The sequence below is a fragment of the Schistocerca gregaria genome, chromosome X (assembly GCF_023897955.1).
Source record: "Schistocerca gregaria isolate iqSchGreg1 chromosome X, iqSchGreg1.2, whole genome shotgun sequence".
In the NCBI taxonomy this organism is placed as follows: Eukaryota; Metazoa; Arthropoda; class Insecta; order Orthoptera; family Acrididae; genus Schistocerca; species Schistocerca gregaria.
Genome location: NC_064931.1, coordinates 164,088,450 through 164,104,688, shown reverse-complemented (window position 1 = coordinate 164,104,688; position 16,239 = coordinate 164,088,450). Strand labels below are relative to the sequence as shown.

At 36.2% G+C, this 16,239-nt stretch overlaps 1 protein-coding gene across 1 annotated transcript in view; it reads right to left on the bottom strand.

Annotated features, from left to right (window-relative positions):
* Positions 1 to 7,034: 7,034 nt before the first annotated feature.
* Positions 7,035 to 16,239, bottom strand: part of LOC126297506 (cystinosin homolog) — a 39,180-nt gene continuing 29,975 nt past the window's right edge. Inside the window, exon 11 of the mRNA XM_049988391.1 lies at positions 7,035 to 15,678. Within this exon, the coding sequence (XP_049844348.1) occupies positions 15,609 to 15,678 (70 nt within the window). The 3' untranslated portion in view covers positions 7,035 to 15,608. The remainder of the gene's footprint in view (positions 15,679 to 16,239) is intronic.

The window sequence follows — 16,239 nt, the reverse complement described above, 5'->3', positions numbered from 1 at the left end:
GCACTAGCAAATCTAGCATCAGTTGAATTGTACACACACAAAAAAAAAAAAAAAAAAAAAAAAGAAAAAGAAAATGTAGAGGATACATAAATTTTATGGAGTGACATTTCCAAACGTAGTCACGTCAAGATCAGAGTCTTATGTAAATAGATAGATAACTGTAAGTTTTATGGTAGAAAGTTCTTCAAAACACTTAAATTTCTCAGTTCTTTACAAAAGTGCTACACTAATTTACAGGCCATAACACATGAAAATGGAAAAAGCAGACACAGGTAGATGAGCCTACAAATTAAAGATGGGAGTAGAGTAATAGAAAATCCCCAGGATTTGGCAAATTTCCTTAATGACTTGTTTCTCATATTGCAGAGAAGTTGCAACAAAATGATCCTCTAACACATGCAATACACATAATGATTTGCACAGGAAGAACAATAATACTGTTTCCCACAAAACAGCTTGAATTCAGGAAGACAATACAGAAATTAAAGAATAAGAAGTCAGCAGGCATAAATGATGTTCCATTTTTTGTTCTGAAGGTGTGCATAGATATCATACAATCCCCATCAACAAACATAATAAACAAGTCCTATAGTTCAAGCATTTTTCCAGAGTACCTAAAGTGGGCATGTCTTGTGCCCTTACTAGAGTAAGACAATGCTGAAAGCATAGAAAACTACAGGTCAGTTTCACGAGTGTCAGCTTTATCAAAAATAATTGAATCAATTGTTAATGACAGACTCGTAAGTTACATGAATAAATACAATATGTTTAATCATTTATTTTCTGGTGGGACTTAGGAGTACTGGCAAATTCTGTGTGGAATTATGTAACTCAGCAACTTGTTAAAATTGTAGGGCAAGGAAGGGCTCATTCCACACAGTTGGCACTTCCTGCGATGCACGTCAGCATAGTCTGCATGCCATTCCAAAGCCTATTTATCTGGCTGAAATGTGTACAGCTGTATTACAAATGGCTGCTTGTTGTGCGAAACAACACTGCAAGGTTACATGTATAAAAGTAAGATTTAAATGTGAACTGAGGTGAGGGATAATTTGTATGTAGTTACCTTTGTAGATACTCTTGTTAATTTGAATAAAATATCAATAAAGTACCATTGTAATAGTCAATTATAATGCAAAATATGACTGGGACATAGTAGTCCCTTCAGGTCCAGGGCAGTGACTCCACTTTATTTCAAATTATCATGGAAATTAGGTACACAGTGTATCCAGAATGTAGAAAGAGGGAACAAAGATTGAAGTGGGAGCACTGACAGTTGCACAAGGCCTTAATGAACACATGGGTGGTATAGATAAAGCTGACATGTTGGGGTATCTTAATGAGATAAACAGATTGTTTTATGTAAAGGTGGAAATGACTCTTGTGAATTCTTAAGTTTCATACTGTGCATAAAAGGAACACTGCAATTGATTGATTTCAAATGTAGAACTACACTTGATCTACACTTGGAAAGCAAATGTTAGAATAATGGGCCCAAACTGGATCACAATTCTCCGCTTTCAACTCCAAAGCAAAGACAGACAGCATTTTTGATACCAAACAACATATGTTTTCAGGATAAAGGATCTCATTGGCCAACATTTGTTAATTCAAGAGGCAGATGATAATTTTGCTCATTTTCAAAGGTGGAATCTAGACTCCATTCAAAGTGTTCAGAGTGTAATATTTTATTACATGGTAATGGAAAAAAAAGACAGCTGTTTTTATAAGTATCTCCAGAAGCAACATTCCTTGCTGGATGACTCCTTTGGGACAATTTTGATCCCTGATTTTATATTCTTTACAAATACAGTAAGTAAAGGGTTAACAAAGCACCGTTTGGTTTTCAGAGTGGGAGCCATACAGTATCAACCATTACAAAGTTCACAAAAGTGGTACTTAAAGCTCTTTACGAGGATGATTGTGTTACAGATGTATTATTGGACTTGTTCAAGGCTTTTGACATGTTGAGCATAGAATACCACAAAACAAACTAGAAAAACAAAGGGAATATAATGAGTGATTCCAGTGATCCCTGAAAAATAGGGTGCAAAAGGTAGTTCACATCTGCTGATGATAAATTTTTAGTAAAACGATTTTCAGGCAAGAAATATATACCATAGGTATGCCACAGTGTAGTGTATTCAATCTAGTTCTGTTCTTAATGTATAGGGTGAACCAGAACTCCACCGATAAACTGTAAGACAGCTCTTCAGGGATACATTCTGTGTTATTTGGTATGATGGACCAGTGGTCTCTGATAGCTTATTACAGAGTTATCACATTTCATTTGGTTTCTTGCTAGTGCAAATGTCAATGGTATGCACTGTGTGTCTTTTTTTCATTCGTTCGAGGTACCTGCCGTTGACAACAGTAATGGCCTTCATACTTTGTTACCCTCACTCTTGCATTCAGTATGGCTTTGTTCTATCTAGGTCTTTGTCCTCTGGCTGTGTTAGTTGTGTGTTAACAGTTGCACACAGCAGTGCTACGGATATGTTTAGGAAGAGTGGCATGATGACACTATACTGAGCTGGTCCCACACTAACAGTTATATCACAGTACCTGTGTATCTGTATGAGTGTTGTTGTATTACTCACTGCTTTGTATGGTATTTTTGTTGACTGCATATTATGGGGTTTTCCACTGTTGTAAATATATTTTCAAAGCAACAAGGCTGATTGTGGTAACAAACCAAATACATCATAATTACATTCTTTTTCTGTAACAACCAACTTAAGACTGCGGGTCTCTTGCACCAAAATACTCATACAGTATCCCCAAACAATCTCCGAAATATTATCGGTGGAATTTTGGTTCACCTTGTATATCAAGCAGTATACGACATGAAAAAAAATTTCTTTGTTGATGACAGCAGTGTCATAGTCACTGCTAAAACATCAGAACTCCTAATAGAGAAAACAAATGAAACCCACAAAGATGTTTATGATTAATCAGTATTTAATCAATTAGCAGAAAGTAAACAGATACATGCACTTCAGCACAAAGAGGGAAAACAACTCTGTCACATTAAGCACAGATGATAAACCGGTAGATTGCGTAACAAACACAAATGTTTTTAGGGAAGAATATGAACTCTAAATATTCTGTGGTGATCAATATTAAGATCCAGTTACAGATTTATGCTCATCCTTCATAATGAGTTTCCATCAAACAGACTCATATGTAGCTTCTTCAGTTTCTATCTCATTGATGAGTTTTCGTCTACTGCAACAAATAACCATCTACATTTCCCATTAACCTATACTTCTCATATGTGCTTAGATATCCCCGAAAAATCTCACTGCTGTCAATTTTAGGTTTTAGCCATTCTTCCTGTGTGCAGTATTATGTTAGTGCCACTGCTTTTAGGGCTGTCAAACTCTGGCACTTCATTGCAAATGCTTCAGCAGTTGATCACTACGATTGTAATCAGCTTACTCGATGGTTGCATTTCTTCCCATCTTATACGATATTTCAGGGGCTCCTACAGGTATCATTATCTGAACTGGTTGGGGGGCTGCCTAAATCAAAATGTCCTTGTGTACATCTCACACAGAGTAAGCTACCTGTGTGACAGCCTCTGATGTGTAGTGCACCCCAAAAATCATTTAGGGGGATCCTACAGTTCTCAATTCTATGACACAAGTCTACGAAGCAACAGCCTTCAATATCCCTGGTTGAAGCTTTACATTTGACTCAGAGCCTAGGGTCATGATCACTTCTGAGGACAATGTTGCAGACTTCATCTTCTCAACCTCCTGCCAATGGAACGATCTAGGAACAACCAGATGACAGGCTTCAATTGTTCCAGTGTGCGGTTCATTCTGCAGCTAGTTACACCCTGTTCCCCAGTGGCTGCCTGAACAGCCTTTTCAACATACACATAGGGTGCAGGAGGTGATCCTTCCCATCCTTCGCTGCTATTTCCCTAAGAGGCATCACTATATGCCACAAGCTGGAACTGCCGATTATTAACAGACCTCTACCCTTCTGTGTTTGCCTCCCCTGACACGGCACACAGCAGGTTCCCAGGAAGCGAAGTGTGTCTCACTGGCTCAGTTTCAGTGGAAGACAGCACCTCAAACAGGTCAGTCAGGGGGATGCAAGTTTTCACTGGTCCCTGCCTATGCTGTAAAGGGCCCTTAAGACTGACACACCTCTCGGTGGACAAGTAGTGGAGACAGATTCCAGGAGAGCACGTGGTACTCCAGGTACCTTTGGGATCTCTGGTACATACAGCTCTGGTAACACACTGAACACACCCATTCACAGCAGCTACTAGTTGCTTGACAGTCGTGACTTCCAGCTGCTGAAGAAAGCAACAAACTCTTCCCATGTCTGAAAACGGCATTCACAGTGGGGATGCATTGTGGCTGATTCAATGTTTTACAGAACAGTAAACAAATAACTCTAAACTAAGCTTGCTGATTCTTTTTTAATTTCTGGATCTATTCTATTTATTACCAAAAGGATTACAAGTTACCTTTTTTTTAAAAAAAAAAAGATTATGATCATGGACAGATTCATATTGTGTCAAAAGTATCCTCATCAACACATATTAATCACAGACAGAGCAGTAATTCAGATTCATTATCCTATTTCATTCACAACTTATAAACAGTACATTGTGCTGCACATATTCTGTAAATCATGTTGCAAGTTCATTTTCCATTACTTTTCCTTTGACTTCATTCATTTCTATTGAAATACATTTGTCTCCTAATGCCTTTTCTGGCCTATAACTAAAATGGCTTTATGTGCCTTATATGCAGAATGTCACTTTTTCATTGTCATTTATCTGCATTTCTGATTCCTCTTGTGAATAATGTAAACTTTTAAATAAATCTTCGAATGCTAGTACTTTTTCCTCTGTTGTTAGTTACTGTGCCATCTCAACCAATGAAACAAATTCTATCCACCATAAGTTACTGTTTTGTTTCCTCTGTATTTATTTTGTTTTCAATTATTTCTTACAGTATTTTAATTGTATCTTCACATAACCCTTCAAAGACCCTTGCAAACAGTTTTGTTTATTTCAGTATATATTCATCACCATTTGCATGAACCTTATGTTTAAGTTGGCTTGTTCTATTTGACACTTTTTCTCCTTTCTTCATACCTGCAATAACTTCTACTGTTCCCATAAAAAACCTTTGTTAAATAACTGCCTTTTTTGTCTATGATCATATAACCTTACACTGGAACTTACTAGGCTACAATCATTTGAAATTCCGAATCAGTTTAGAACCATGACAGCCTGCATGGTTCTCTTATTGTTTCATAAAATGTACTTTTGTTTCTCTCCCTGGTGCATTTCTGGTAATTCTGCTATACTCCATTTGAAGTTAGTTAAGTCATCTTCCAGCTACCTTAATCTATCTTTGGATTATAAAGTTCTGCAATTTCTGGAATGTTCAAGGAACTGGGTTTCTGACTCACATTATTGTTTATTTAGTGAAATTTTGTGGGTAAGGTGCATTTGCCATTGCCTCAGTTTCCTCAGTCCAGTACTCACAGTACTTTCATCTGGTCTGAAATACCAATGTTATAGGAATTCACACATAGTAGTTGGGCCTTTCACAACTATACCCCTGGCATGCTAGCCTGCCAGGGCCTTAACAGTGACAAATATCAGCAGAATTTTGCTCACATCAGGACTGAGTGTTTATAAGTCTCAGATCCTGAGCTCAACTTAATAGTTTGCATACTATTCACTAGCCAGCAGAGCCCTTGAGTCTCAAGGCAATGTTTTCATTTGGCAGTTCTGTATATTGTGTAATACATTTCAGTCAAGAGGGTTACAGACAATGATTCACCACATTGCCTGCAGCATGAGAGAACTCTCAGCAATTTTCTTTGTTGAAAATCACCTGCACTGGGAAATGTAGCATGGGATGTTAGAATGGTTCATATGCAAGTTTTGTTAATTACTTTCTTATGAAGTGTACACATTACATTACTAGAGAATTCAGCCTCTGGTATGACTTCTTCCGATAAAAAGTACAACTAAGCTCTATACAATTCCTAAAACATTTAAAATGATTTTCCTTGCTAAGTGATTCCCAGTATTTAAATTTCATTAAAATGTTTTTGATTCTGGCACTTCATATGCTGAGTGTTACAAGGCCACTTGGCACTGTATGCCTGCCAGCGACCACTGCAGAGCCTTACACCAGATGCTGTGGCTTTGCCTCGCCTGATGCTGACACCTCCATTTGAGTCTCTTCATGAACAGAACGTGTTTTTCTTAAGTACTTAAGTAACACTAAATAGATATCTTTTATTTATGAATATCTCACAGTGGCTTCGTAAACCAGGAAAACATATGACACTGATATTTCAGGGATTGTGATGTTTATTCCAGAATTTCATACATTTATTCATAAAACAAATCTAATTTTATTCATCTTTCAAAAGGAGAACTACACTAACATTTCATGTAACAACTAGATTTCTTAATCATTTACTGTTTTAACAAGGCTTCTGCAACATCTTTTTGAGTCTCCAGCAACTTACACACAATGACCCTTGAAGGCTGCATAATGGAGGGGGAAGGTGGCCAAGGACTCGTGAATCATTTGGAAGTTTTCACTGATTTGTTGGCTCTTTTCTGGTATGTACACACACTGCTCTGCCATTACTAATATCGCCAAAGTAATATACACATTGCACTGTCTGCTCTTGCATTTGTCGCTTTGTAAGTCTATACTTGCTGAACTTGTGTGTAATTATTGACCACTGCAGTTGTCTCAATTTACAATGAATCCATTTTGGAAATAATGTTTCATTTTTTAAATTTCCATGCCTTGTTTATGGAACATTAAATGTGGCGATTACAGCAATGCAAAGAAGGATAATCAGAGATATGATGAACTTTAACTAATTCCATTCCAATCAAAGTAAATTAAGAATTTGGCATATCTGGGGATGTGTACTACTGCAAAATTGCATGAAATGTCAAGGATGAGTGGCACACAGCATATCAATATGAAGAATCTGATACACCATGTATAATTAATGAACAATTACAGTTTCATTATTGGACAATGTTTTATTTAAAAGTTTCCAAATAAAATACAAATTTACATAGATAAGAAACAAATGTGACTGATTGTACACTGATGTACACTTCAGTGTGAATGTGAAAAGGAAAAAAAATACTTGTACAGCTGAAACTATATCTTACATACATATCCATTTTTGTTCATATGTTCCAACATAACTCTCGGACCCTTGGAGCAATTTCAACCAAACTTGGTACATATATGACTTACTATTTGGAAAAAAATGCTATGGGACTTGAACACACCTAGCACTCTTAGGAATGGACGTGTCTGCAGAGGAATCAATCATTCAAAAATTTCAATCTGTTCTACTAACTATTCCAAATGAGCTTCAGTTGCTCGTGGGTTTTCTATTCTATTTTATTTAATCCAGCCCCCCACCCCTCCCTGCCAACCAATTTCTTATACTCATCAATATTTTCACATAACATAAAGCAGAACCACTTCTTTTTAAATAAACAGTATGTTGTATGTATCTGTCACATGATAAGGCACTGCAGACTTGGAGAGAACAATTACTCATACGAATAAAGATATATTAAGTTATTAAACAGATACCATATTATTCTAAAAATAGCAACTGACACAAAGTTTTCAAAATAACATTTAAAACCAGTGCAGACTTTGCCTTTAACTGGTTTGGTTAACAAAGCACTTTCAGATCTTTCACTACATCAGTAGTGGTCTGCTCAACAACAGTATCACATGGCAGCTTCACCTCAGTGTTCAGCAGGGCATTAGAATTCATCTTTTACCAACATATAAAAAAAAAAAAACAAGCGCATACCATACCTGTTAAACAGTGTGCCTTCAATTCTAAATTCCTCTCTGTTGACTAACTCTTATACCTCACCCATCTCCTTCCTCATCAACTTTGTAACACAAAATCTAACCTTGTCCTTGAGGAAGGCAGTCTATATTTTCAACAATGGAAGACTGTTTGACTCAACTGTCAACATGTGCAATGAAGTCACATGGTAATTCAAATATAATTCACATTTAGTTCAAACATTATTTAGAAAAAATAATTAACAGGCTTGTACATTTTGAATAAATATTTCTTATACAATTGTGAGAGAAAATTACAAGCAATGCACCAACTGCAAAATCCGTAACTGTGTAGGTGCAGGTACTTTTTAAGAGGTTATAGGCATTACATATCACAATTCTCCTCATTTGGACACAACAAAAATGAGAGTATGGGATGATGGGGAGAGTTGGGACAGGGGGAAGTTTGGGACATTTACTTTAAAACTTTATTGTTGGTATCACTGACTCAGTTCCCTTCCATTATCTTTGACTTTCAACTGTTTATAACTGCCATAGTGAAATTTCACCAATTGACTTGATTTTAGATGGTAAGTTAACATGAATTTCACCATCCAAAAATTGTGGTACTTCCAAAGTCAATAGACGGTGAAGTAACTAAATTTACTGAAGTGCATGCCTTATTGTAAATTCCTCATTAGTTTATCTTTGGAATGTAATAAAATTTTTCGTCATTACATATATGAAATCCAGTATTTTAGTATCAAATAGAAAAATGGTAACCAATGAAGGGTTGGGTCACTACTGTCCCAACCCATCCTTATTAAAAGTTTATATTCCTTTACTGTTTACAGTTTGTTTTGGGAGCTTGCCTACAACAAAAGAACAGTCAGACAGCCACTGTACAAGGAAGCAACACAATTTGTCATTTAAGCACTGAAAAATGGCAGAAGGTTGCAAGAGACAGCAAAAATGTATGGAATACCTAAATCAACCCTATTGGTGTATGCAGCAGATCATGCTAGTAAATTCAATCATATTGAGAAATACAGTTCTCTGTATAATCATTCACGAGTCGTCACGAATGAAGAAGAGTCCATGCTAGCTCAGTATCTAATTACATCTGTCAAATTGAATCATGGATTAAATTGAATTGCACCTAGGAAGCTTGCATATGAGTTTGCTGTCGCAAATGGAAAATTTCACTCAGTACCCAAAGGCTGGACAGCTAATAAAATATCAGGAGAAGATTGGATGAGAAGTTTTATGACATGAAACAAAAGACTGTGACTGTGGAAACCAGAAGCTACTAGTCTTTCTCGTGGGACAAGTTTCAATAAAAAGAATGTCGGAGAACTTACTGATAACTTGAGATCTGCTTTAAAAAGATACCATTTTCAGTCAAACTTCACATATAATTATGATGAGACAGCCTTAACTACTGTGTAAACACCACAAAATGTAATTGCTCAAAGAGGAAGCAAGCATATGAACCAGGCAACATCAACAGGAAGAGGTACATTGGTAGCTTTGTGAAACAATTCCAGCTAGTGGAATGTTCATTCCACCACATTAAATTTTTTCCTAGAGTCCACCTCAAAGAGAAGTGGTTCTCTACCCAGATCTTGAGGTTCTGCAAATCCTTCAGGATGGATGAATGCCAGTAATTTTATAGATTACTTGCATCGTTTCCCGAAATGCGCTTCTCCAGCAGCATAAAACCAAGTACTTCTTATATTTGACAACCATGATAGCACATTTCTTACCCCAAACTTTTTGCAAAGAGAACCACATTAAAATTCACACACTGGTTCCTCATTGTAGGCATAAACTGCAGCCTTTGGATGTATCTGTGTTCGGGCCCATGAAGAAATATTACAACACTGCTGGTGACTCTTGGATGTTAACCCTGGAAAAACCATTTCTATATATGACATAGCTGCATTATGCACCAGTGCAATCACTTAGGCATTTTCACCAAGAAACATATTTTCAGGTTTTAAGAAGAGTGGCGTCAGTTATTTTGATTCAGGGATATTTTCTGAGGCAAGACTTTATAGGTTCAAGTGTAACTGATTGACCTTAATGAAGGGCATCATACCAGCATTTGAAACTGCTGTGGACTCCAGCTCAACTACCAGCAAACAGCAAGCAGAATCAAGAGACACAGACACTTCAGATTGAATTGTATCACCTGAGGAGATATGGCCATTTTCAAAAGCTCCTTTCCGAGCAAAAAGTCACATACTGACAGATACCACAGAAAAAAATCAGCATAGAAGAAGAGCTTATGAAAAGGTAAACAAACAACAAGAATGTTAAGAGAAGAAGTTTACTCATTAAAGCAGCAGTGAAAATGTGGATGAATTATGTGATGACAGCAGTGATATTTTTGAAATGCCCTCAGATTCAGAACAAGGAGAGGAAATACCTAAGGGAAAGTATGAGGTGTGATTGGAAAGTTTTAAGAACGAGCTTGTAATTGTACAGTGGTGGTACTTACATGCTACTGTAATGCATCTCCTTCAAAAAAGCCCCTTCTGACTGATCACACAGACTCCAACAGTGTTTCCACTTTTGGAAACATTCCTGGAAATTTTTTGCCTGAAGTGTGTTAAGGACACTCTCTGTATTTGCCTGAATGTCTTCAATCTAGCCAAATCGCATCCCTTTCAGTGAAAATTTCAGTTTACGAAAGAGAATTTGGTCAAAAATTCAACGATGGAGAAGACATGATGAACCAGAGCATTGTCATGGTGTAGCACAAAACTCCTGTCTTTCCACAATGCAGGCCTTTTCTTCTGCACCTTTTCGCGCAAACGCTCAAGGACACATTTGTAGTATCCCTGGTCAATTGTCTGTCCTCCCGAGGTAAATTCATGATGCACAATACCAGTAGAATTGGAAAAAAAAGCAGCAACAGTGTCTTCACCTTTGACCGACTTTGCTGTGCTTTTTTGGTCGTGGTGAACCTGGAGTCTTTCACTGCAAAGACTGCACTTTGGTTTCAGTATCATATCCATACACCCACATATGTCACCTGTAATGACCCTATTTAACAAATCTGGGTCATTTTCAGTCCAATCAATCAGGTCGGCATTGTCTCTAGTCACTTGACAACACCTTTGGAATGAATTTTGTACACACTCGACACACGTTCAGCTCTTCAGTTAAAATTGACTGAACTGCATAGAAACTTAATTTAAGTTCATCAAGCATCTCCCTAATTGTAAGTCTACAATCAGCGTGCACTAAGTCGTAAACTTTCACAACACTTTCATTCATTTTTGAGGTGGAAGGATGGTTGTACCATGGTTCATCTTCAAATGATTCACGGCCATTTTTAAATCTGCTGAACCAGACAAAAATATTTGACTGGTTCATACAATTATCTCCAAAAGCTGATTTTAATAGTTTGTAAGTCTCAGAAGCTGATTTCTCAGTTTTAAAACAAAATTTTACAAAAGCTCGTTGCTCCGTTTTTACGTCCATTTTCACCCAGACAAAATGTGGCAACATGCCATAACAGACCCGCACTCACCAGCTGCTACAACGAACTGAATAAAGGAAACATAAGTTTCCTGTCAGAGGGAATTCACGAACAAGGCAATGACTCACTCCCCACCCTCCGTGTACAAGCCTGCCAAACCAGTAAGCAGTAGCGGATCCAACTTTCTAATCACACCTCGTATGTGCTTGTTTATTTGCCACAAAACTAAATCACATTCATTATGTGGGGCGCACAAAACATTCTCAGTGAGGACTGTGAAATTGTATTTTTGAGAAAGAAACATACTAGTTGTGAATTTATATGTCCTGAGTAGATGACATTTCTAATGTCAGCAAGGGTGATATTGTTCATGTCTTTCAGAGCCCACTGAAGAAAGGAAGACCCGAAAGAAGAGAACTGAGACTGTTTCCTCCAGAAAAAAATTTGAATAGATTTCAGAATGTGTGATAAGAACTCACTCAAAAAATAATCATTGTAATTTGTATCAGTGCAGTTCATTTTTTTCGTTTATATTTGATTAGTGTGTATTTTCATATGTGGCACTTGTATGTGTCCCAAACCTCTCAGTCCACTGTCCCAAAGTCTCCGTCTGTAGACAGAATGCAAGGTATTATAAATTTATTTGTACTTGCTATAAATATATTGTTGTGTAAAAAATAAAAAATAAAGTTTTTAGTTTAGAAATAACCAAAGAACAATATTTGGAATAAAAAGATTAAAAGGAAAAGTGTCACAACCCTCCCCATCCTCCCTTACGACATATTATATACATTGAATGTAAGGATAAGTGGTGTAGGCAAGATACAAATTAAAAAACAATAAATAAATAACTTGCTACAAAGATTTGTCTTTAAAAGTAACAAACAAGACATATCATCAGTCTTTCAGAAACTGTACATTTGCTGTTTATGATATAATCTGTGAGTGTATAAATAAATATTGGACACTGTATAAATACATAAAAACATAATATGAATAAACAGTCAATGACTAGGAAAGAACATAGGCCACAAAAGTAATCTTTGCAATATCAACATATGCATTATGGAAACAAGCACATTTGTGAAGCATGGCCCTAACAGTTGTTTGACATTCAGTCATGTTTGAGTACCGAACTCATCTATCAACAATGAGCAAACTGAACTACTGTGATGGTTTCTTCACCTTCTTACTGAATGCCTCTTTAGAATTTGGAAAAGTGAACTTGTGGAATGTGTCTCTACACTACAGCCTTTGAACTCTTGATAGAATGTCTTATTAAAAGCCTAGGAACTTGCCAATACCGTTCACTGCTCACAGCTTTTTCTCTAAGGTCACTACATATCTATCACATTTGACCTGATTTCACATCATTGTTATCCCACTCATATACAAAACAATACCTAAAACAAAAGGTTACACAAAGACAGTTCATTACTGAGTTGTCAATACAAGAAGATTGGAACACAAATCTTAAATTATACATGCTCTCATTTGATCTGTACAGCCACTCACTTTAAGGACACCCTTAGGACAAGAAAAAAATATATCAAACAATGGAAAATCCAAGATGGAATAATGAAATATTATGAAAAGGATAGACTACTACTGATCAAGAAAAATATATATCAAACAATGGAAAATCCAAGATGGAATAATGAAATATTATGAAAAGGGTAGACTGCTGCTCACCATATAACAGAGACGTTGAGTCATGCACAAGTACAATGGAAAGACTACTAAACATGTAAGCTTTTGGCCAGAAGGTCTTCTTTCGAAATAGACAATATACTCTCACACATTCACGCAAATGCAGCTCAGGCATACATGACCACAGCCTCTGGCAGCCGTGGCCAGGCTCTGGCCCCAGCAGCCAAAGACAGTGATCGTGTGTGTGAGCTGCCATTGTGTGATCTAATCTCAATTTCTGAAAGCCCAAATTTCTAAGCAAAATGCATAATTTTTTTCCACACTTTTAAGGACAAGTAGAAAGGTTGTATGTCATAAGACATTCCTAGATAATCAGTTTTAACTATGTTGCAAGAAAATGTTTTTGTTTACTTATTTTAGAATTTTTAATTAAAACAGCTTGTTAATGAAAACTGTGATTTTTAAAAGTGCATATCCCACCTCACCCCCAAGCTGTCATTTATCAATCAATGATTTTCTTATTTATTGGCTTTTTAAAAATTAACTTTGGTTGAATGTGTAAGAAAGCAATGGTAAGATAAAGCCAAGATGCTCCTAGCATATAATACTGCAAGGAGAAAAACTTGCTGGAATTGGGCAGGTTAAACATCACTTCATTGGTCAGTTACCTCATCAGGTGATGTCATTCTCATGGATGGTGAATCCGCGTGTTCAAAGATGCAGTGTGTTGTGCATCAGCCATTAGTTCAAGTATGCACTGTTGCTCACTGTTGTAATTAGGGAATGTCACCCACAAAAACCTCTAAATCAGCATTCTTATGCAAGTGCATAAACAAATGTGTTTGGAAGAAATGTTTTATTTTAAGACCGGTAGTGTCTTATTTTGTATGGTGAATGAAAAGAGTGTTTCTGCAAATAAAAAATATGACATTATGCAGCACAAAAATGCCACGTGGCTTAAAAAGAAGTTTAGGAATAAATGTAAGTTAAACCAACCACTGATTAAAAGCAATGTTGTCAAACAATTGAGTTGTAGAGACACATTTTTCAAAGACTTGTGCCTTTTAGAAAAATACACAAACAAAAGGGTACTGGACAAACTAGGTTGCACCAAAACTATACACAACAGTGTTTTCAAGGAGAAATTTGAAATACATTGAACCATGAAAGAATATTAATTTCTACTGCTGAAACTGTCTGAAGTCAGTATAATGATGTGAAGATTTTGTTTCTAGTGCGAAGAATGTGTTTGTCAAGTCACCAAATAGAACTCAAAACTTCTGTGAACTCCTAAATTGGGTTTTACCTCCTAAGCCAGTTTTAACTCTGTAGGGATTGTGGTTACAGGCTGTGTTATACTATGCAAAACATTTCAGGGAAGTGAAAAATGTTTTGAATTGCCTAAATGCAGAAGATGCAGTCAGTCTTGCCACAGTACAAGAATGTTTAGCTAAAAAAGGCACCCACGAAAAGATACAGTACATCCATAATCATTTCTCCAAAATATCTGATATTTTAAAGCAGCTGGAAACTCGAAATAATTCCTTGGAGCATTAAGTTTTTCTGATACATAAAATTTTAATCACATTGTCATCAGAAACACACAGGGTTGCAAAACTTGCATTTGAGACACTTAATCAGGTGCTAAAGAAAAATTATGGTTGCAAAACACTGTGCCAAATTTTAAAAAAAATTTCTGGTGAAGAAACAAACACTGAAGAGGAATTCACCAAAGAAGAACTATGGTGTTTTCCATATGCACCTATCACGTCACGTGACACTGAAACAACATTTCACTGTACAAATCATTCTTCACCTATTGATGCAGGAGTTTTACATAAGAAAATCCCATGATGACCTCCTTTGTGTACTGTAACAGCTTTCAATAAGATTAGAGTTCTGTGAAACTATCTTTTGTGCATATTCATTTTTGCTTATTTTCAACATGTTTCCCACTTATTTTACTATTTTATTGTGCTGAGAAATCTGGGCTTTAGTCATCACGTTCAGTCTTAAATTCTGGAATACAATGATATCCAGTAGTCAAGATTACATGAAAAATTTAGCACCATCAATTCTCTTGTCTTAATGAAACTATCATAATTTGCACAAACACAACTCACATACATTCAACAGTCACCTTATGTGGCTACATACATCACAAAGGAATACTAGTTTGAAAAAACTAAGGAACTTCAATGCAGCACATTTTTCGTACCCTACACACAATATTTTTTTTCCATAATAAACATCAGTGGCACATTATTTCAAACAGATATTACCTAGTAATGTACAATAAATTCATATAAAAACTGAAGTATCAGATCCACAAAAACGCTCTAATTTTAAATTCAAGAAACTAACAATGTCAACTAAATAAATATCATGAGCCCTAAATTACTACAATTTAATTGTCTGATATGTGGTAATAATGAAATATTCACGTATAAAATATTTTGAGAGATCACAGCAATTAAATAATTCACATCACATTAGACACTTGCAATACTTCTTGAGAGTCATCATAAGTGCAGTTAGAATTTGCATTAATACTGAGATTAATTCAAAATTAATCATGATCAAGCAAGTAAAACTAAAATGATCACACCTCGAATTTATGAGCTAGTGCACTCTCATGCACTAATTGGTTCAGTACTGGATGAGGTGGTGGTGGTCCCGGCCACGACTTCATATCCACGGGTTCTGCAACAGAGAAGTACAAATAAAAGCCACAGGCCAAACTAGTTTCATTTGTTTCTTTCTTAAAAAATATTTCTAATTATTCCCACCCAGTGTTATCTTCTGTCTCATTCACAGTTCATATATAACATGAACCTCACTTCTCAAAATTTAGATATCCTTATCATAACTGTTCATACACCTAGACAAGTCACTGATTTTTGTTATAGCAATATTTAGAGTGGAAGTTTCATTTTTATGCAAACAGTAATTGTTACAAAGTTACTCACTGAAATCATACAACACTAATGTAGTATCTTGCAAAAAATGTTCTGCCTTTTGACCTCTACAGCTGTATTCTACGACGGAGGAAACATGGTATGTGGCAGCTTCGCTCCCACACAAGGGCTATCATAGCGACTATAGGTAGAGCAACTGCAGAATATTTGTCAGACATCCACTGATCAAAGGCAAGGGAGATGAAAATGGTCACAGGAAACTGCAAAATGTATTACTTTCTGCACAATAATATAACAGATTCTCACGAGCAAACTGCTTATAACAATAATATAATATTTTTTTGTA